This window comes from Taeniopygia guttata, chromosome 14, assembly GCF_048771995.1.
Source record: "Taeniopygia guttata chromosome 14, bTaeGut7.mat, whole genome shotgun sequence".
Classification (NCBI taxonomy): domain Eukaryota; kingdom Metazoa; phylum Chordata; class Aves; order Passeriformes; family Estrildidae; genus Taeniopygia; species Taeniopygia guttata.
This window is the reverse complement of record NC_133039.1, coordinates 15,448,405-15,467,931: the sequence shown is the minus strand read 5'-3', so window position 1 is coordinate 15,467,931 and position 19,527 is coordinate 15,448,405. Positions and strand designations below refer to the sequence as shown.

The following is a 19,527-nucleotide window of genomic DNA, read 5'->3' as shown; positions in this document are numbered from 1 at the left end:
TCAATTCCCAGGTGCTGCTGCTCTGCTGCTCTCTGGGGCTGGGGCAGGGACAGCACTGCCCCAGGCCTGGGGCAGCAGTGCCTTGGCTGGGCCAGGTGCTCAGCATCATCCTGCCCACCCCAGGCACCACGCTTCAGTGGGATCAGCATGGAAACAAGATGTGCCAAGAGATACAAAGCCAGAATTAGCTTCCCAAGCACTTTCCATTCCAGCAGAACATTTGTACATCTCATCGTAACATATTTCACTGGCACAAGGCAACAGGGAGAGAGCTTAACACATTGCTGTGCTGCATAAATGAGTTCAAAACATTCCTTTTTCTGTGCATGTAAATCCCAGGATACCTGTGTACGGCTCCATCACCTGCAGAACCCCATTAGCATTTTAGTGCTCCCGTTCCTTTTGTCCTCACAGGGCCACTCACAAGAGTCACATGGGGGGAAAAAAAAACAGAAGAATTCACTCTGTCAGAGAAGCAATTTTCAAGCTATGTATCTTCAGGCAGCAATTTATATTGTCAGAAAAAGCAAAGCAACTAGAAACCTGTTTACCACTGAAATCTGAATTCAAATTCCCAAGCACAATTCAGCTCCATGGATTTACCATCCCACTTGTCATTGTTGACACAAAATACCACACAGGCCCTCATTCATCCCCACCCCCCGGTACAGTGGGGAGGAGAATTGGGAAAAGGTAAAACCCATGAGTTGAGGTAATAATTGAAATACAGTTGTTGGTGGTGTTTATTATTATTATTATCATTATTGTTGTTGTTGTTATTATTGTAATGAAAATGGAGATAAGAAAAAGAGAGAGAGGAATATAACCCCAGACAGACAAGTGGTGCCCAACAGTCTCTCACCAACCAAAAAGCCCAGCCTGCTCCTCAGCAGCAACAGGCCTGTCCCAGCCAACCCCCAGTTTCCATACTGGGTATGACATTCCGTGGTCTGGAATATCCCTCCCAGTCTTTTGTCACCTCCCCAGTGGCAGAGTGTGAGAAATAGAAAGTCCTTGACTTAGGGAGAGCATTTTCCAGCAACAACCAAAGCAGCAGTGTGCTATCAACACTGTTCTCATCCTGAATCCAAAGCACAGCCCCGGACCAGCTCTGGGAAGAAGATGAACTCTATGCCAGCCCAAGCCAGAGCTGGTGCACAGCTCCAGAGCCCTCAGCAGCCACTGCCAGGCAGGACCTGACAGCACCAGGAAGTCACATTGCATCTCCGTCTGCTTCCCAGGCAGGCGTCCCAGCTGGGTGCTATCAAAGATGCCACATCCCATTAGTAAAAATCCCTGATGGAATGTAAAGCTCAATTAGAAAAGCCACAATCAACGCTTTACAGCCTATATTTAGCTGCTATTCGGCATTTGGGTAGGAAGGAGAGCACATAATCGAGTCATGACAGGGGTGGAAAAATCCTCCTGGCTGGGTGGGAGAGCGCAGGCAGGAGCCCAGTGACAGCTCTGTCACTCCAGCCCACAGCAGATGGGGAAATGTGGGAATGTCCTCAGGGCCAGGTCCCTGCCCCAGCCCCAGGGACAGCTGTGGGGCAGGAGTGGCTGTGCCAGGTGGGGGCAAGGCTGCTCCAGCACCTCCAGCCCAGCCACAGCCTGGCCACAGCCCCACACTCCCAGCAGCACAGAAAAAAAGCAGCGAACTCATCTCCACACCTGTGCTGTGTGCAGCACCTTCCCCATGGTGATGTCCTTCTGAAATCCAGGAAAGAGAGGGGAAGGGCTCAGATAAAGGGAAGGGAGGGATAAAGAGAAGTTTAATGCAAATTAAAAGCCAGCTCCTTCAGCCTTCCTGCAAGCTGGGAACAAATTGCACACACCTCCAGCCTCCCCCCCCCCCCAGCTCGTTTTTGTGTGGGAAAAGCTACTCTCCAGAGAGCACTTCCAGCCCAACCCAGAGAGCATGGAGTCTGCAGCATCCCAGGGCAGGATGGGGGAGTCACTCCAGCAGCACCAGCAGAACCCCAACAGCACCAGAGAGAGCAGCAGGAGGAGCAGCTGCCCTCACAATCCAAAAAATACCCCAATAAGCCTCACTGATTTATATGATTTGCTCAGGACCCAAGCAAGGAAATCTCCAGCATGTGTCCTGGAAATGCGTGAGGATGGTGACCCTCCAGAGATGTCCCACTCCTGAGAACAGGGCAGCCTTCATCCAGCAACAGCATCCAGTCCCAGCACCTCTGACACAAAACTGAGCAGCCACTGTGCTAATCCCTTCCCTGAGGCAGGAACCCAGCAAGGAGAGGAGGTTAACCTGGGCAGCAAAATAAGGAGGGAAAGGGGCAGAGCAGCAGGGCAGCTGCTAGTCCAGACCTTGCCCACCATATGTCCTGTGAGGAACATGTGAGGCCACTTCCAAGATCCAGGGGGGACAACATGTGTCCCAAAGAGCTCACAGCCCCAAAACTCAAACCAAAAATAGACAGAGTAGACAAAGGGCTGCCCCTCCTCCTGCAGCCCTGCACAGCATCCCACAGGTAACTGGAGAGGCTCCTCTACCCCCTCAGTTAATTCATTCACTAAATCTACCGAGCAAAGGAAGTTGATAAAGCAGAAGGTTTGGGGAAGAACAGCTAAATGTGGTACAGGCTGAGAGGGTGGCAGGGATAGGGGCCAAGAGAGCCAAATTATTGCAGAGGAACAGGTCTCCCAGATCTTCCTAGCCTGTGGTTGCTCACTCACTTCCCAGCCTGCTCCTCCAAGGAGATGTAACTTAGCAACCTGACCTTAAAAACTCGGCAAGGGTTCCAGCTGGATTAAGGAAAATGAGAGATGTAACAAGGCAGAAGGAGCCATTACCCACCAAACACCCTCTCAGGGCAGGTGGGGTGTGTGCAGGGGTGCACAGCCTGAGCTCCATGGCAATGCAAACAATGGCTGCAAAATGGAAACAAATCAACAGAACACCCACATCCATCCCTGAAACAGCTTGTGGAGATGCAGCTGGGTGTGACAGGTACAGGGGGCAGGGATAGATGGGATACTGGGAAGAAATTGTTGGCAGAAGGCTGGTGAGGCCCTGGCACAGGGTGCCCAGAGAAGCTGTGGCTGACCCTGGATCCCTGGCAGTGCCCAAGGCCAGGCTGGACAGAGCTTAGAGCAGCCTGGGACAGTGGGAGGTGTCTCTGCCCATGGCAGGGGTGGGACTGGATGGGCTTAAAGGTTCCTTCCAACCCAAAACCTTCAGGGATTCTGTGAGGTTTCCCCACAGGTCTCAGCTCCAGGGCACAGGACTCACCCTGTCCTGCCATGGTGTCCCTGCCCAGGGCAGACACAGAACTCTCCTGCAGGAAGCAGCTGGGACACCCCCCAGGCTGGGCTGCAGCCAGGGCTTTGTGCCTCTGAGCCCGGGAATGCACAGTGCTCACTGGGTGTGAGCTCTGCTCTGAGCCACGGGGCTCAGCAGAGACTGGAGCAAGGATCTCCTCCATCCCCATCCCAACAGCAGCAGGAGACAAGCCAACATCTACCTGTAGCTGGTTTCTGCAGGAGAAGGCAGAAGCAGGAGGAGAGGGGTAGCACAGGAGGCTGTTGTGCATCAGAAACTCTTTCTGGACAGAAGCTCAAGGCAGCAGCCCCTGGGATGTGCTTCAGTCCAGTCCAACACCCAAGGCAGTGGCAGGACCCCATGGAGGGCAGGGAATGCAGTTTAAGGGGATCACACAGCAGTGGTAAAGCCTAGGGAAGGAGTGTGAGAGGAAGAAGTCAACTGGTAACACACAGAGTAGCCTTGGAAACCAAAGCCTGAGGATTTTGGCAGAGCAGAGCCTTCACAAGGCATCCTCACCTGTTCAAATCACCACTTTGCTCTGCAAACCTTATCAGCTGTGAGCAAACCCGTGAGTCACTGGCACTATTTCCAGTGACCCTGTGTATGACAAAGCCAGAGAAAATCACTGAGAAATTTTCTCTTCACATTCAAAAAACACCCAAACAAAACACCTTCCTTTCTGGCTGGCTGGTGTACGTGTGTGAAGAGTGGAAAATGAGAGCTGAAACAGAGCATCTTTCATCTGACTGTGAGACAGTTTCACAGCAAAACAAAACCTAGAACAGCATTCAGTGTGCAAGTTCAGAAAAGGAGAAAACCAACTAGTGAAGCTATAAAAATGCCTTCCAATGCTCAGCTGTGAACTAGTAAATACCATTATTTCCACCAGCTGCTTTCCAAAAGCTTCTTCACCTCTCCAACTTGCAGAGCATCTCTGCAGCAGGGCCACCACCCCAGCACTGAACTAAACACCACTGGCATCCAGGGAAAAAGTGCTGCTGTCCCTACAAACTGCATTTTGATTTGGAGGGGTGTGGGAGGGGAGGGCAGGACAGGCGGGCACACCTCTTGTGTTGAGCGCTCAGGAAAACATTTCAGAGCTGCCTGGAGGAGAATTCAGCACCGTTCCCTGCTATGAGCCCCCCGTGCCTGAAGCCCAGCCCTGCTCCCAGCAGCCAGGACATTGGGAGCCAAGTACCAAATGGCCCTGGAAAGGGCCAGATGCTGCCTGAAAAGCCCCGTTCTTGGGCGTGTGACAGCCGGTGTCACACCAGCCACTGCCCACAGCCTGTCCCCCCCAGGCTTCTACCGAGTGCTAAAGAGCAGCAGCTGCTACTCACCCCTGGCACCACGACACCATCCCGGCATGCCAAGCTGGGCAAAGCCATCCCCAGGGAAACAAGGTGAAAAAACACAAACCCTTCATGGCAGCACTCACTGTGAGCTGTGGCTGTGTTTTGTAGCAACGCCTCCATTTCACCATTCACTGGAATCCAATTGTTGAACAGATAAGGAAATACATTGAAGCCAGACACTGCCATTCATTCATTCAGATGTATGTTGGTTTCTTTGTTAAAGGAATCTTTTTTTCCAGCTCTGTTGCAGGCAGTGAATGACATCCCCAGCCAGGGATGGCATCCACTTCCCAGCCCAGGAGCATCCCACAGGGCCCTTGCTAGTGGCCATCCTGCCCTCTCTGTCCCCCTCTGTCCCTGTGGTGCCACCAGAGCTCCCCCCACATCCCGGAGTGAGAGGAGCCCCGTGCACTCCCTGCCCTCCTGCCCCTGATCACACCGGGGCAGAGCAGGGACCAGGCGCTGGGGAGGGCTCTGGCAGAGCCAGCTCAGACCTGGAGCTGCACTTGCACAACAAAAAGTCCATAAAGACAAAAATTCCCTAGGGCCAGGGAAAGAAGCAGGAATATTCACAGTACGTGAACATTTATCCTGCTCACTGAGTCCTCTCTGATAAATGGGGAGAGACGGCAGACAAAGGTGAAATTAATCCCAGCACAACAGTGGAGCAGATGAGCATCCTCCTGGCAGCTCCAGAGCGTGACCTGCATCCTCAGGGACCATTGTGGTGACTGTCTCAGGGTCCCTGTGCTTATAGCCAGGCTGTGCCATCCAAATGAAGCAAAGAGGATAGCCAAAGGCATCTGGGATGCTCCACAAGAGGCTCAGGGATCACTCTCCAGATGGAGTAGCTCTGAGGCTTACAAAGAAGGCTGTTTGAGATGCAGAAGGAAGCTCCTTCCAGGCTGACAGTCAGCTCACGAGCAGGATGTGACCCCCAGGGACATAGCGGTGCCTGGCCAGCCCCAAAGCAGGAGAGACACAGCAGAGCATGGCTGGGAACGCAGCAGAGCATGGCTGGGAACACAGCAGAGCATGGCTGGGAACGCAGCAGAGCATGGCTGGGAACACAGCAGAGCATGGCTGGGAACACAGCAGAGCATGGCTGGGAACACAGCAGAGCATGGCTGGGAACGCAGCAGAGCATGGCTGGGAACAGCAGCAGGCAGAGAAAGTGGCCCCAGGACCAGCTCCCGGCTGAGAAGGACAGAGCCTCAGAGTCGCCCTGGCAGGAGCCAGGTGACCCAGTCACTGGTCACTCGGGGACCCGGTCACTGGTCACTCTGGTGACCCGGTCACTGGTCACTCTGGTAACCTGGTCACTGGTCACTCAGGGATCCGGTCACTGGTCACTCTGGTGACCCAGTCACTGGTCACTCAGGGATCCGGTCACTGGTCACTCGGGGACCCGGTCACTGGTCACTCTGGTGACCCAGTCACTGGTCACTCAGGGATCCGGTCACTGGTCACTCGGGGACCCGGTCACTGGTCACTCAGGGATCCGGTCACTGGTCACTCTGGTGACCCAGTCACTGGTCACTCAGGGATCCGGTCACTGGTCACTCAGGGATCCGGTCACTGGTCACTCGGGGACCCGGTCACTGGTCACTCAGGGACCCGGTCACTGGTCACTCAGGGATCCGGTCACTGGTCACTCTGATGACCCGGTCACTGGTCACTCGGGGACCGGTCACTGGTCACTCTGGTGACCCAGTCACTGGTCACTCAGGGACCCGGTCACTGGTCACTCCGGCACCTGCCAAGGACACAGCAAACGCCTCCCACTCCCCAGCTTCACCACACCGGGCCACAGACGCTGTGCCCCAGCTCCCTGCCTGTCTTCCGCGGTGTTTATGTATCTCCTGTCTCCTCTGAAACATTTCGGAGACAAAAGGTAATGAAGCACAAGTAATGGATGACAAACATCCGGCTCCCGATGGTAAATGGTTGGCTAATTTACAAGATAAATAACGTAACTGCCTCCTGTGCATTTACAAGCACCTTTCAGGGAGGATGTGCAGGGGTTCATCATCACAGCTACCTCCAGCAGCCACCCCCTGCCCTCCTCCCACCAGCCCTGCACTCCCAAGAGAATCCCTGGGCAGGACTGGAGCCGAGGTGATGCTCCTGCACCAACCCCCCAGCTCCTGGTCCCGTTCCCAGTCTCATGACACAGGACTGCTCTCCCCTGTTGCTTCAAAATCCAAGTCACACGACAGAGGAGACAAAAAGCTGCTGAGATCATCTTGGAAAGGATACTGCTGCTCCTGACAACCACAGGGGAGATGCTTGAGGCCTGAATTTGATGTGCTGCAGCACAGGAAGACACTCCTGACAGCTGGTGGAGCTGCTTGGTTTGCTTGAAATCCTACAATTTCTGCAGCATGACCAAGTTTTTCAGCACTGGAGGTAAACAGGGGCCAAGCTGATCCATCTCTGACTATTAATCCCTGGCAGAATAATTATTCATATACGTTTTGGTCAAAAAGCAGATTTATAATCAATCATTGGCATGTTGTTGTTTTAAACCTCCCTGGACACCACCTTTTAACCAGAGCCTTAGGCTGGTCTTCATTTTCTCTGAAGCACAAGAGGCAGTCACTACCATGGTCAGAGAGACAAGCTCATTGAACAGAAAAAAATTGTTATGTTCCCAGTGTATCACAGTAAAATTCCTTAAAAAGAGGGTTTTCAGTGCAAGAGTAATGGGGGCTGAGGGGAGCTGGGAGCAGAGCTCTGGCAAAACCCAGCAGCTGCTCGTGGCCGGGCTAATGGATTTTATCTGTCTTGTGAGGGGAAGAACAGGAGCAAACAGCCCCAAAACAGCCCAGAGGAAGCCCAGCCTGGGCAGCAGCACTTGGGGACAGGATTCCCCCAGAGCATAATCAGGGTTGGGTCCCAGGCAGCCCCAGGGCTCCACTGCACAGCAGGAACAGAGCCACAGGGTGGGCTGAGGGCTGGCCATGGGGTGCAAGGAAGCAGAGCCCAAAAACTTCCTACTTCCAGACAAGAACCCTGGCACAGCTTCAGCTGCCAGGCTGTATGGAGAATCACAGAATCATCAAGTTTGGAAAAGACCTCTAAGGTTATAAAATCCAACAACCAACCAGCATCACCACCATTTTCCATGTGCCACATCCACACATTTTTCAATGCTTCCAGGGATAAGGACTCTGCCACTTCTGTGCACTGCTGCAGCTCAGCACCCACAGAGGAAGGAAGAGCCAGGTTCTGCCAGGGGAACACATCCCTGCTGCAGGAAAAACATCCCCTAAAATCTCAGCTGGAATAGCCTCCCAATCTCCCAGCGAAGAGCTTTGTCCTGGAAGCGTCCAAGGCCAGCTTGGATGGGATAGCGGAAGGTGTCCCTGCCCATGGGGTTGGAAGGAGGTGAGCTGAAAGCTCCATTCCAGCCCAAACCATCCTGTGATAAATGTTAGCTATTTGTTCTTTAAAGCAACATAAAAATGGACCGGAGCTTTCCAGTTTTTCTACAAACATTGTTTTGCAGCCAAAACATAGATGTACCAGGGACAGCCACACAAATCCTGCACCCAGGGCACACAGCAGAGGGCCCGAGGTCTCCAAGCAGCCACAGGAACAAATGCCAGACCCAGCAGCTTCCAAACACCTGTGGAAGCACATGGATGCTCCAGGCAGCAGCAGCACACCCAGGGGCTGCCTCAGGTGGGGGATTTGCTCTGCTCCCCCCACGCCAGGGGCTGCTACAGCCAGGGAACCAGGAGGAGCTGCTCCTTCCCATCTGCATTCTTTCCTTCAAAAGATTGAAAAATGCAAAGTAAAGATATCTTGCATTAATTTGTATAATTTCCAACTATTCCTACAGGAAAGAACACAGAATTTTTGTAGGGGAAAAAACGTTTTAATTATTGAAGTATTCTAGTTTTCCTATTTGAAATATTCCCAACAGTAGTGTCCTTTTTTCCTTTCCTCTTTGAAATGCTTCTTCCTGGGTCCAGAGAAAATCTCTTTTGCTGCTCCATCCCCTTTCCCTTCCTCCCCAGCTCTCCCAGAGCTGGCTCAGCCCACCTCCTGCAGGACAGCATCACCCGGGTGCTCTCCCTGGAGCAGCCTTCTCCTCCTAGGGGGGCTCTTCCCCCACCAAGGGGCTGTTTGAAGGACATAACCCACCCAAACTTCCCTGCAGGAGGGTGCCAGGCTCCTGCCCCAGGGGGTGCACAGAGAATATTCTGTGCCCGGATGCCTCCAAATCCCAGCGGCATCTCCTCCCTGCTCCTGGGCCCTGCCACCAACCCAGGGGCACTCACAGCTCTGACACTTCCATCCTTCAGCTCAACGTGCTCCAAGGACACCAAGCCCCTTCCCCTCGGCCCCCAGTGATGCTGATGCAGAGGGACATTTCCCAGGTGTTTTGGGGCACACCACAGCTGCCCTGTGCTTGCCCCCCCATATCCCACCCCCACCTGGAGCACACAAAGCCACCCCTGCCACCAAGCCAGGACCTGGGCTGCCTAGTGTCCCTTTGCACCCTGGGGGCTCACAGGTGTCCCCCCACTCCCCAGGGACTGCCCTGCACAGTCAGGAGCAGGCAGAGAAGGGCACCCAGGAACAACCCCATTGGGAATCTTCCCCACGCAGCCACCATAACTCCCAGAAGCTGTTAACATTCCCACTGCTGTCTGGAATAACTGTGGATTGCTGGGGCTTGTGTTTCCTACCTGCGCCCCCACCCAGCTGTGACTCAGTGCCAAAACAGTGGGAATTAGGAACCCAACAGCCTTTCGAGCAAAGTGACTCACAGGCCAAGGCTCTCTGCTCCAGGAGCCGGCTCTGCAGTCACGCTCTGTCTGTGATTCCCCTTAGTAATACCAGTTTCATCCCCTTCCTCCCACTACCCATCCAACTACCACTCCAAAATAAAGGGTGCCCATTCATCTTTTTTCTGCTTAATTCAGCCTTCAGAGATGAGCTTCAGCTTGTGCAGAAACCAGGCAGCTCCCAAGCTCATCTCCCATCCCAAAGACTGGTCGTCAAAGGAAACTGGAAGCCAGGCAGGAAGGGAGAACAGCCGGTGCAAGCCTTGTCCTTACACAAAACATGGCCCCAAACCCCAAAAAGATGACCCTGAGGGCTCGGATGTGCTTTTCAAGTCTGTCAGATCCAGGGGGCTTTCCCCACCAGCTCCTAGGCCATACATACTGCACTTTTATGGGACAGATCTTAAACATCCCTTCACACACAGCCACGGGAGCAGGTTTTTGAGGAGCAGGAAGAGGCAGAGGCCCAGAGCATCCCTGGCTCTGTCCACATCATCTTCCCCTGCACCCTGACAGCACAGGAGGGGACAGAGCCACAGCCCAAAGTGAGACCAGGAGCTCTGTGGAACTGAGACTGCATTAGTGAGGGCTGGAGCTGGAAATGTCCCCCAGAGCACAGAAACAGAGAACCAGGGCAAGTCAAGGTTTGGTGGACAGGCCCCTTGCATTAACAAGTTTGATGGGGAGACAGATTTTTTTCTCTGTGCTGCTCCCCAAGCCCCTTCCTGCCAGATCCCAGGCACGGTGCTGCAAACAGGAGGGAGAACAAAGCCAAAAGGCTTCTTTAGGTTTAATATACAAAACCCAGGCAGCTCAATCAAGCAACAAAAGCTAAATGTCATTTCCTCCCGTGGCACTGCCACTCTGCTCACAGTTGTGCACGTCTGACAGCCTGTCATCGTGGTGAGACACCAGGGACACAGCCTGGGGAGAGGCTGGCACAGAGGAGAGGGGAGGAAGGCTCAGTCCTGCAGCCACCACAGCCACAGCATCGAGAGAGGTGGGACACCTGTGTGAGCTAAAGGGCCCAAGTGACCCCGCCAGGTACACCCACACAGGGAGGTGGGAAACAGCACAGAACCACGGAATGGATTGGGTGGGGAGGGACCTTAAATCCCATCTCATCCCACTCCCTACCACGCACAGGGGCACCTCCCACTATCTCAGGGTACTCCAAATCCTCTCCATCCTGGCCTTGGACACTTCCAGGGACCCAGGGTCAGCCACAGCTTCTCTGGGCACCCTGTGCCAGGGCCTCCCCACCCTCACAGGAAACAATTCCTTCCCAATATCTAATCTAAATCTCCCCTCTTGTAGTTTAAAACCATTCCTCCTTGTCCTGTCACTGTCTACCAATCTAAAAAGTCACTCTCCCTCTTTTTTTAAACCCCCTTTAGGCACTGGAAGAGGCTCTAAGGTCTTCTTAGAGCTTTCTCTTCTCCAGCTCTCAGCCTGTCTTCATGGCAGAGGGGCTCCAGTCATTCCAAACAAGCCTCACCCAAGAGGACACAGGCTGCCCTTAAAGACAGCCCCACACAGAGCTCTGCAGCCTCAGGCACCCCAAAACCTGTCACCACATTCCCAACCTCCAGCTGAATGAGGCTGAAGTTTCCAGCTGCAGCTCCTGGAGCTCTTTCCCTCATTCTTGCCCAGCCAAGCTGCAGAAGTGCCTGGCTGCCTGTTCCAGCTAAGAGGATTAATGGGTGCTCAGCACCTCTGCGAAGCAGGCACGGGCTGAGTCACAGCACTGGATTTAGGACTTCCAGCACCAGCACTGCCCACTCCCATGCACTGGCCACGGACATTGACTTGTTAATAGGTTACATTGATCAGTTGCAGCAAAAAATAGGAATCCATGCAGTCACACACATTCTCCTGCTGGCATCTCAGCAGGCAAGGGAGGTGTGAGCACTGGGAAGTTTGGAGTATAAGTGTCACAAACACTTTATTGACTAATTCCAAGTGGAAACTTTCCACTTAATCCAAAACACTTCCAAGTTCCTTGCTAGTTTTCTCCTTTAAAATGCAGATATCTTTCCATATGGACGTGTCATTTGGAAGCAGAAATGTTTTGTTCAAAATGCCAAAAACACAGTAGGAAAAGTCAGTCAAACTCTCAGCCATGTAGGACAGCCCCTCAGAGCCACCCCTTTGGGCATCTTTACGTGCCATCTTTGCCTGTCTCATGCTGTGTGCTGCTAACACAGGAGCTGCTCTCTCAGTGCAATTTCCCAGCCCCAGAACTTGCCAGGTCCTCCTGTCCCACACCACAAGTGTGTGCTTGAACACAGACATGCTGTCAGAGCTGAGGAGATATTTTTAAGCATCCAAAAACAACTAAGCACAATCCTGCCAGGAAAACATTCCCTACTACCCCTCCCCACCTCAAAGCCCATCACACTGCACAGTGAAGACACAAACCAGGATATCAGTATGGAACAGACCCCTAAAGGAGAGGAGGTAACAGCTCCCCATGGCAAAAAGCAGCTCCTTGGTCCAGCTTCCCACAAGGCTTGGGACAGGCTCTGACCCTGGGAGCAACAGAAACACCTGGACCCACCTCTACCCCACAGGAGTGCAAAAATGATCCCAAGCACCCCTTCTTCAGCTGGACATCATCTAATGACATGGGCAAAAACAGGCCCAGCAAGTTGGAATTTTTATGTAATTGAATTCTTACATAATCTAATTTATTGTTAATTAACACCAACTTCCAGCTCAGGTACTGAGAGAAGAAAGGCAGCGGAACCCTAAAGGTGTCACCCTGCAGGCCCAGCACAGAAAAACTCCTCTCCTCTCCCTGTCCCACACTGAGCTTCCCTGGCCACCCCAAGCCAGAGAAAATCTCCTCTCCTGGAGCCCACTGAGGACGTAGGGTCTTCACCCTCAGGTTTTTGGGGTTGTCAGCTCTGCTGCCTCCAGGACTGAAGGTGCCCCCAGGAGTAGAATGCAGGATCCAAACCCTGGCACAAATTTCCCCCTGTATTCCCCCATCCCGAATATCTTCTTTCCGTAACTAGGCAGTGATCTGCTGAGGAGCTCATCAAAGCCCTTCTGTGGGGACCCTGTGAGGCTCTGGGGACCACAGAGAAGAGGAGAGGTCAAAGAAGGACCAGGAATAAACTTCCTGAAGCCAGGGAATGGATCTTTCTCAGAAGAGTCCTGGGCCAACAGTGGAAGCCACTGAATCAGTCCCCAGGTCCCTGCCTAGAGGACAAATTCCTCTCAAAAGCCACCTCTAGACAGGACTTGGGATTTTTAACGACTTTTGATAGGGATTTTTAATAATTTTTTAAAATGAATTAGTTACTGTTGCAGGGCACCTCTGTGGTGATAAAACTGGCCTTCTCAGGCAGCTCTGCTTTCCTGCATTGTACCCAGACTGAGAGCAGCTCCAAGAGTGTCCTTGACAACTTCTCCCACACCCATAACTCTGACTGCTGTCCTCCCAGAATCCACGCAGCCCCCAGGGTCCCAGCCCAGTGCTCTGTCAGGCTGGCTCACTGCTGAGCAGCCCTGGCAGCAAACAGCAGCCTGGCAAGTGCCATCGTGCTCCAGACACTTCCAGCCTACCCTGGAGCCCCCCTGGCTCATTCACAGAGGGCAGGACTGCTCTCTCAGCCCACTGACAGCACAACAACACAACACTGATGTTCTGGTCCACTTTGCAGAAGCTGCAGGAACCCAGAATCAGTTGTCCAGACCTTTCAGTTTACACACAGCTCACTAAAAGAAGAGCTATTTAGTATAACTTTCCTTTCCCTTCCATTTCCCCTCCATTCCAGAGCAGAGCCTCTGGACCTCTCCAGACAACACACAGAGCTGGGCACAAGCACCTCAAGTCTGGCACCACAAGATAGCACAAAGAACAACCCCCCAGAGCTCAGCAAGCACCTTGTGTGCTTCACCCAGTTCTGCAGACAAATCCTCATATCCCTGCCATGCCCTGGGCTCTCATCCCTCACGGAGCAGTCCTGCTCCAAGCCTGTCACCTGGAGTTTCTCCTTCATCCATCACTGCCCCTGCTAGACAGAAAAAAAAGTTGCTGCAAATAAATCAGCTGCTTCCCTGGGCTGGGCTCAGCTGGGGTGTTACTCACACTGCCCGCCCCTGTCCCAGCACAACCGCACAGGGAACACCCTGATCCCCACCCTGCCACCCCTCGTGCCTCCCAGCCCCAGGGACACCTGCCCAGGTGACTGATTCAGTGACAGGAGGCAGCCGTGCCACAGCCCCTCCTGCAGCACAGGGCTCAGGCTGCAGGAGCCTCCAGCTGACACAATGCAGGGGACAAATCAGGACACACCGTGCCACAGGTGGGGGCAGAGGCTGAAGAGCTCCTGCAAGCAGCACCTTTGCCCAAAAGTACCTTGCGTGAGATGATCTCCTGCTGGGCTCCACTTCTGTGCACAAGTCTGAGCTCACAAATTCTCAAGCCCAGCAGACTTACTCATCCCAGCTCACTCATGTTGCTTTATCTGGAGGCGTAGTTTAAAAATGCAGGAATATTATTTAAAACCATAACTGCACACCTGCTGATTTCTGTTAGGTCCTGTGAGAATGCGTGGGACCACTATATTTAGAATTTAATAACTCCAGTCAGTGGAAGCTCTCGACTGAGTACCTGCCTACGTCTGTTCCCTGTGGTCCCAGGGGATTATGCAGCCTTGGGAAGCGTGGTGGGAGCCTGGCTGCCCTGAGCAAGAGCAGGGCAGGGCTGTGCTGAGGGCTGTGCTGAGGGCTGTTAGACATCACCCTGCTGAACCTGGGCTGCAGGACCTCTGGAACCTCCGTGCGCATGGAAATGTGGGAGCTGAGGATCTGATCTCCATGCTTCACTTGCCCACAACAGAGTGAAGAAAGGAAGTAAAAACAGAAAGCTGATTAGCAGAGCTGGAAGAAGCACCATCTACAGCAAGGGCAGGGCCAGACCTTGCAGCAGCAGCTTTATGTAGGCTTTTGGACCTCAGCCATGGAGATTTCCTGGGGTTTCTCAAGGTACAGACATTGGGGAGGCAGCAGGGGAACAGGCAGAAGCTCAAGTAGCTGGGTTGATGAGTGACACTGATTTCAAAGCATCCCACACTTCAATCACTTAGTTTTACTTTCATAATCAACCACAGCAATCAAGGGAATGGGCTCAGTATCCACAGGTGCACTCAAACCCTGGCACTGTGGGGGTCAGGGACACCAGGAAATCTGGTCACACACTCTCATCCAGGCCAGAGGAGCTGCCCTGGAGCAGCTGCACGGCCCAGGAGCACAGCTCCATGCAACTCAAGCTTGGCCACACCAGAGCAGCTGGGCACACACAGGATCTCTGCTTGGGGGCAGGGGGTCCATCAGCCCCACACGGCACTGAGCCCTGACGGGCAGTGGCCTTGTGGCCACATCTGGTGCAGAGTGAGCCACAGTCCTGCATAAGGGGACAACTCAGACACAGAATGGTTTGGGCTGAAGGGACCTTAAAGTTCATTCCATTCCATGCCATTGGCAGGGATGTCTTCCAGCCGGCTGCTCAGAGTCCCACATCCACAGCCAGCATCCCCAGGAAAATCTGGTACGTGAGCTACAACCATGAATGCCACTTTTGTGTGGCTCACATCCCAGAGCTAGGAAGGCACCACGACATCTCCCACTGCAGAGGAAACCACCCAACTCACCCCACACCCCAAGGTTCAGGACAATAGCACCCTGTGCATGGGGGTGGCACCTCCTCCTCTCCCTCGGGCTAGGCACTGGCACACACTTGGCTGCACACAGCAAACCCCAGGCACGCCCTGCACCCAGCAGCACCTGGACAACAGACCTTCCTCACACCCAGCTCCACAGCAGGACAGCAAAAACCCGAGGGCAGAAACCAGGGTTTCTGTCCACAGCACCAAAAAAGAGCAGAACACAGCTCCTGGCTCTGCCAGGAATGTTTCCAGATAAACGAGTGAGCGGGGAAGAGGCGACTCCTCTCCAGCCACAGCGGCGGCTGTGCGTGCCTCACTGTCTCAGCAGCAGCACAGGCAGAGCAGGAGGGGCTCCAACTTCATTTGAATCTGTAGATATTTTAAATACCTTTACAGAGTAGAAAATGCTCACCAGCCACGGAGGAAGGCAAGTGAATGCCTTGGTATTATTTTTTTGCCCTGTGTGTCCCTACACAGACCTACACCCCACAGCAGCAGGGAGGCACCAACTGCAGGTCAGCAGGAGATTTGGGGATGCACTGCTCAGGCTGAGCCCACAAAAATGGGGAAGAGCCCAGAGCAGCACTGAATGCTAGCTCTGTCCTACATGCTGCACAAAACATCCAAGGAGAAGCCACCCAGGCACAGAGCAATTTTCTTAATTGCAGTAACTGTGTTTAGATGCAAAACAAGGAGGTGTGCAACCTCCCTCACACAACTCTGAGCACTCACACGCTCCTGGAGAATTTCCAGTCAGCCCAAAAGCCACCTTCCCCATCCCCACTGTGATCCCATCAATCCATACCCCAGACAAGCTGCCAACAAGCCGTGTGTCTGTCTGCCCAGAGGAGCTCCCCTCTGGACTGCCCAGAGCCTTCCAACGTGACAGGAGGCTCCATCAGCACCTCAGATTCCACTTCACCTGAGAAGCCACTTCTTGGTGCCCCTGCAGAGAGGCCTTTGCACGGGGCAGGTGGAGGGAAGGGTGATTTTGGTGTAATGACCTCAGTCCTCTCATGAGGGGACAGTGCAGTGGCACAGCAGAGAGCACCAGGCAGAGGAAGGAAGGCACATGTGCATGCGGTCACCCATCAGACACCCAAGATGTGCCACTGACACCTGGGACGTGCCCTGGGCAGGGAGACAGATGCCAGGTCACAGAGCCTGCCAGAGACATCCCGCAGCGATGAGCTGTGCAGGAGCCCCACACAGGAACGGGGTGATGCTCCCAGAGCCCTTGGCTCGCTCCCAACCTCCTCCCAGCCCCACGAGAGGCAAACAAAGCAAAGCACCGAGGATTGCACATGCCACGCCGCAGCCCCGAGCACACACGGAGGCACCAGGACAGTCGGGTCGCTGCCACCCCGTACCTGCACTCGGCGACACTACAGCAGCAGCTCCCGCTCCGCCGGCCCCAGCGCCTGGAGCGCAGCTCCGGCCTCGACTTCCTCAGGCTGAAATACTCCGTCAGCTTCCCAAACGAGGCCATGGCTCCCGTCGGTGTCCCTGCGTCCCTCTGCACACTCGTGCATGCTACACTCCAGCTGTGCCCGCTGTCCCGTGCGCTCCACCAGCCCTCGGCACGGGGAAAGAGTGGGGCCGGAGGGACCCGGCGCAGGGCAGGAGGAGTTCAGCCACCACAAGTTACTTGGACAGTCCACAGTGTGCTCCAGCCAGCCCTCAGATCTGGAGGGTGCTAAGTCCTGTCTCCCTGAGCCAAGCGATGGTCACAGCTCAGGACAGCCGGCGGCTGCACATGTATGTCATGTGATGCTGCAGAGCTGAGTGAAGGAGGAAGAGGAAAAATTAAAAGTGTTCGCTGGAAAAGGTCCCTCGGTAGCACTGGCACAAGTCCTGAGCCCCCACGGCGAGTGGCACTGGGCAGGTGCAGGAGCTGCCCTCTGAGTAGGTGACCCAGCGTGGCTGTGGTGGCCCTCGGATGAAGAAGGGGATGGGGTCTGATCTCAGAGGCGATGAGAAACCCCAAGAAATCAGCTGCTCAGATGAATTTCCAAAGGGTCTATTCTTACAGCGTGGAGAGGATCCCCGCTTGCTCTTCCCAAAGCTATTCAGAGTCCACCAGCCTTCCTCCCTCCCTGTTTTCCAGAGCAGGAGGCACACTCAGCTGCCAGCAGCACCAACCTACCATGACTTTCCAGCCTGTCACCAAACACCTGAGCCTAAGGAGGGGGACAGGCATTTAAAGCAAGCGAGGCTGATCCAGTTGGAGGTCACCTGTGAGCTCTGCTCCCCATGCTCCAGCACAAAGCCTTTCCACAGCAGACAGCAGACACGGGGATGCTGTGAACCCGAAGGGAAATCCTCCTGCCAGCCCTCCCCTAGTCAGGAGCACTTGTCTCTGCATCCTCGGCGCCTGACGCCAGCTGGGCGGAGAAAAAACAAGGGCTTCAGAAAAAACCACCCAAACCTTGCTCCAGCCCCACAGAGCAAAGCCAGATCAAGTCACTGAAGCTTATCCGGGGAAGGGGTGTCTGACGGTGACTCCCCACCATGCCAAGAGAGGAAACAGCAAGGAAAACTGGTGGTAACTCAGCTGGCAGAGCCCCAGGCTCCCTGAACACCCTTTTATCCCTCCGGTGTGGATGCCATGTTAAAAAATAAACAACCTGCATGCATTGCTATTTCCCTGCTTAGAGCCACCCCTGAAAGCAGCCCCCTCGCCACCAGGGACGGCCATCCGCTGCCGAAAGCCCTTCCTGACCTCCGCTTCCCTCCCCCCTTATTTTCTTTCTTTTCCTGTAGACTGTGGCTCAGCTTTCCCCTGGGAATAAATGCCTGAGCAGCTGGGTGCGCCCCGCGGAGCACGGCCCAGGGACACCGGGCAGCCGCCCCCGCCGGCAGAGTCACAGTGCCCGTCCCCGTCCCCGCGTTTTGGGGGATAATTTGTCTGCACCATCCCCACTCCCTGCTCCCGTTCCGGGCGCTGGCATTCATGCCGGCTAACAGAGCGAGCCGCTGCAGACCTGCACACAAAGCGGGGGGCAGGCGATGCTCGGAGGGGACCCGCGGCCATGGGGGACCCTGCCAGCACCTCCACCGGGCAGGCACCCGGTCCGCGGGCACCTTCTCCTCCCTGGCACACACGGGAGCGGAGCGGGGCTGCTCCGCTCTCGCAGCTGGGGAATAACGCTGCTCCCGCACTGCTCCGCTCCAGCCGCCCTCCCCCGGCTCCCACCTTTCCCGGCGATCCGCCGCAGCCGGAGGGGTCGGGAGCGCTGTCCCGGATCGCCGGGCTGGAGCCGCGGGCAGAGCATCCGCCCGCCGGTAACACTGCCACCCCTTATCTGCCATCGGCTCCCGCTACGCTGAAATGGAACACGTCAAAGGAGGTCACAGCAGCCGGAGCGGAGCACACGGGAGAGCAGAGGGGGGAAGCAGCCGAGGGGGAGAGCAGAGAAGGGGAGGCAGAAAAGGACAAACTCTTGTTTCCCTGCTATGGGAAAAGGCACAGCAGCGGCTCTCCCGGAGGAAACGGAGCTCAGGCACACACACCTTGGAGCGTGAGCAGGACAGCGGGGTCACCTGGCAGCGGTGGTGTTACCTATGCCTTATGCCAAGGCAACAGGAGAGGGGCTGGACGGGGCAGCAGGAAGAGTGCAGAGGAAGAGAAGCGTTCATTTGAATCCCTCGCTTCCCCATTTCCTCCCACCACCTGGGAGGGCAGAGGAGCAGCGACGCTGCCCCAGGGACCCTCCTTTGGCGTTTGCAAAGCGCAGCTGTCTGGGGACAAAAGGGCAATTTGGAAGACTGCACGAAAAAAAAAAAAAAAACAGCAGGAGGATTCGACAGACTGCTGGACACAAAATCGAAGGAGCAAGGCAGACCTCCCCAGCATTCCAGCTGCAGCCGGGGACACCACACATTCCTGCAGTTCCCTGCGGTGGGGGCAGGTAGGAACCACAGCTCTTGGCAGGGAGTCAGGCTCCCTACAAAGTTGCAGAGCTCAGTCCGGGAGCCCAACCGTGCCAGCACTTGGCAAACAAACAAGAGGAAATGCCATCTTCACGAAACCTCTGGATAAGCTGAGGATGGTGACTTTGAAGGTACCGATGCCTGAAAGCTCAGACAACTCCATAAACCCCTCTACCTGTGCCCAAAAAGGGGATTCAAGCCCCACACACCCCCCGGTCACCCTGGACCAGGCTGACTGGGACCCGTCCGGCTGAAAGCACAACCAGAGCTGGCACAGAGGCAACACAAGCTCCCACATCATTCCTCTGAGTTACAGCCTCTGCTTTAGTGCTGGTGCCTTGGGGCAAGGGAAGGGCTGTGTCCTTTGCCCTAAGGACATGGAACAGCCCTCAGACCCTTCCTTGCTCAAAGTGGTCAGCCCTTCAAACAGGGCTGTCACACCAGCTGGCTCCCGGAGGAGCTCGGCAGCA

At 54.8% G+C, this 19,527-nt stretch overlaps 1 protein-coding gene across 3 annotated transcripts in view; it reads right to left on the bottom strand.

Moving 5' to 3' along the window:
• Positions 1 to 19,527, bottom strand: part of LOC100219675 (ankyrin repeat and fibronectin type-III domain-containing protein 1) — a 218,667-nt gene that overhangs the window by 173,181 nt on the left and 25,959 nt on the right. Inside the window, exons 1-2 of one of the 3 annotated variants that reach the window (XM_030284424.4) lie at positions 18,321 to 18,441; positions 16,495 to 17,508 (exon numbers count right to left, since the gene is read on the bottom strand). The exons of 1 other annotated variant lie outside the window; for it this stretch is intronic. In XM_030284424.4, the coding sequence (XP_030140284.4) occupies positions 16,495 to 16,613 (119 nt within the window). In that variant the 5' untranslated portion in view covers positions 16,614 to 17,508; positions 18,321 to 18,441. Of the gene's footprint in view, positions 1 to 16,494; positions 17,509 to 18,320; positions 18,442 to 19,527 lie in introns of those variants that run through there. One more of the 3 variants, XM_072935558.1, reaches the window with a different exon arrangement.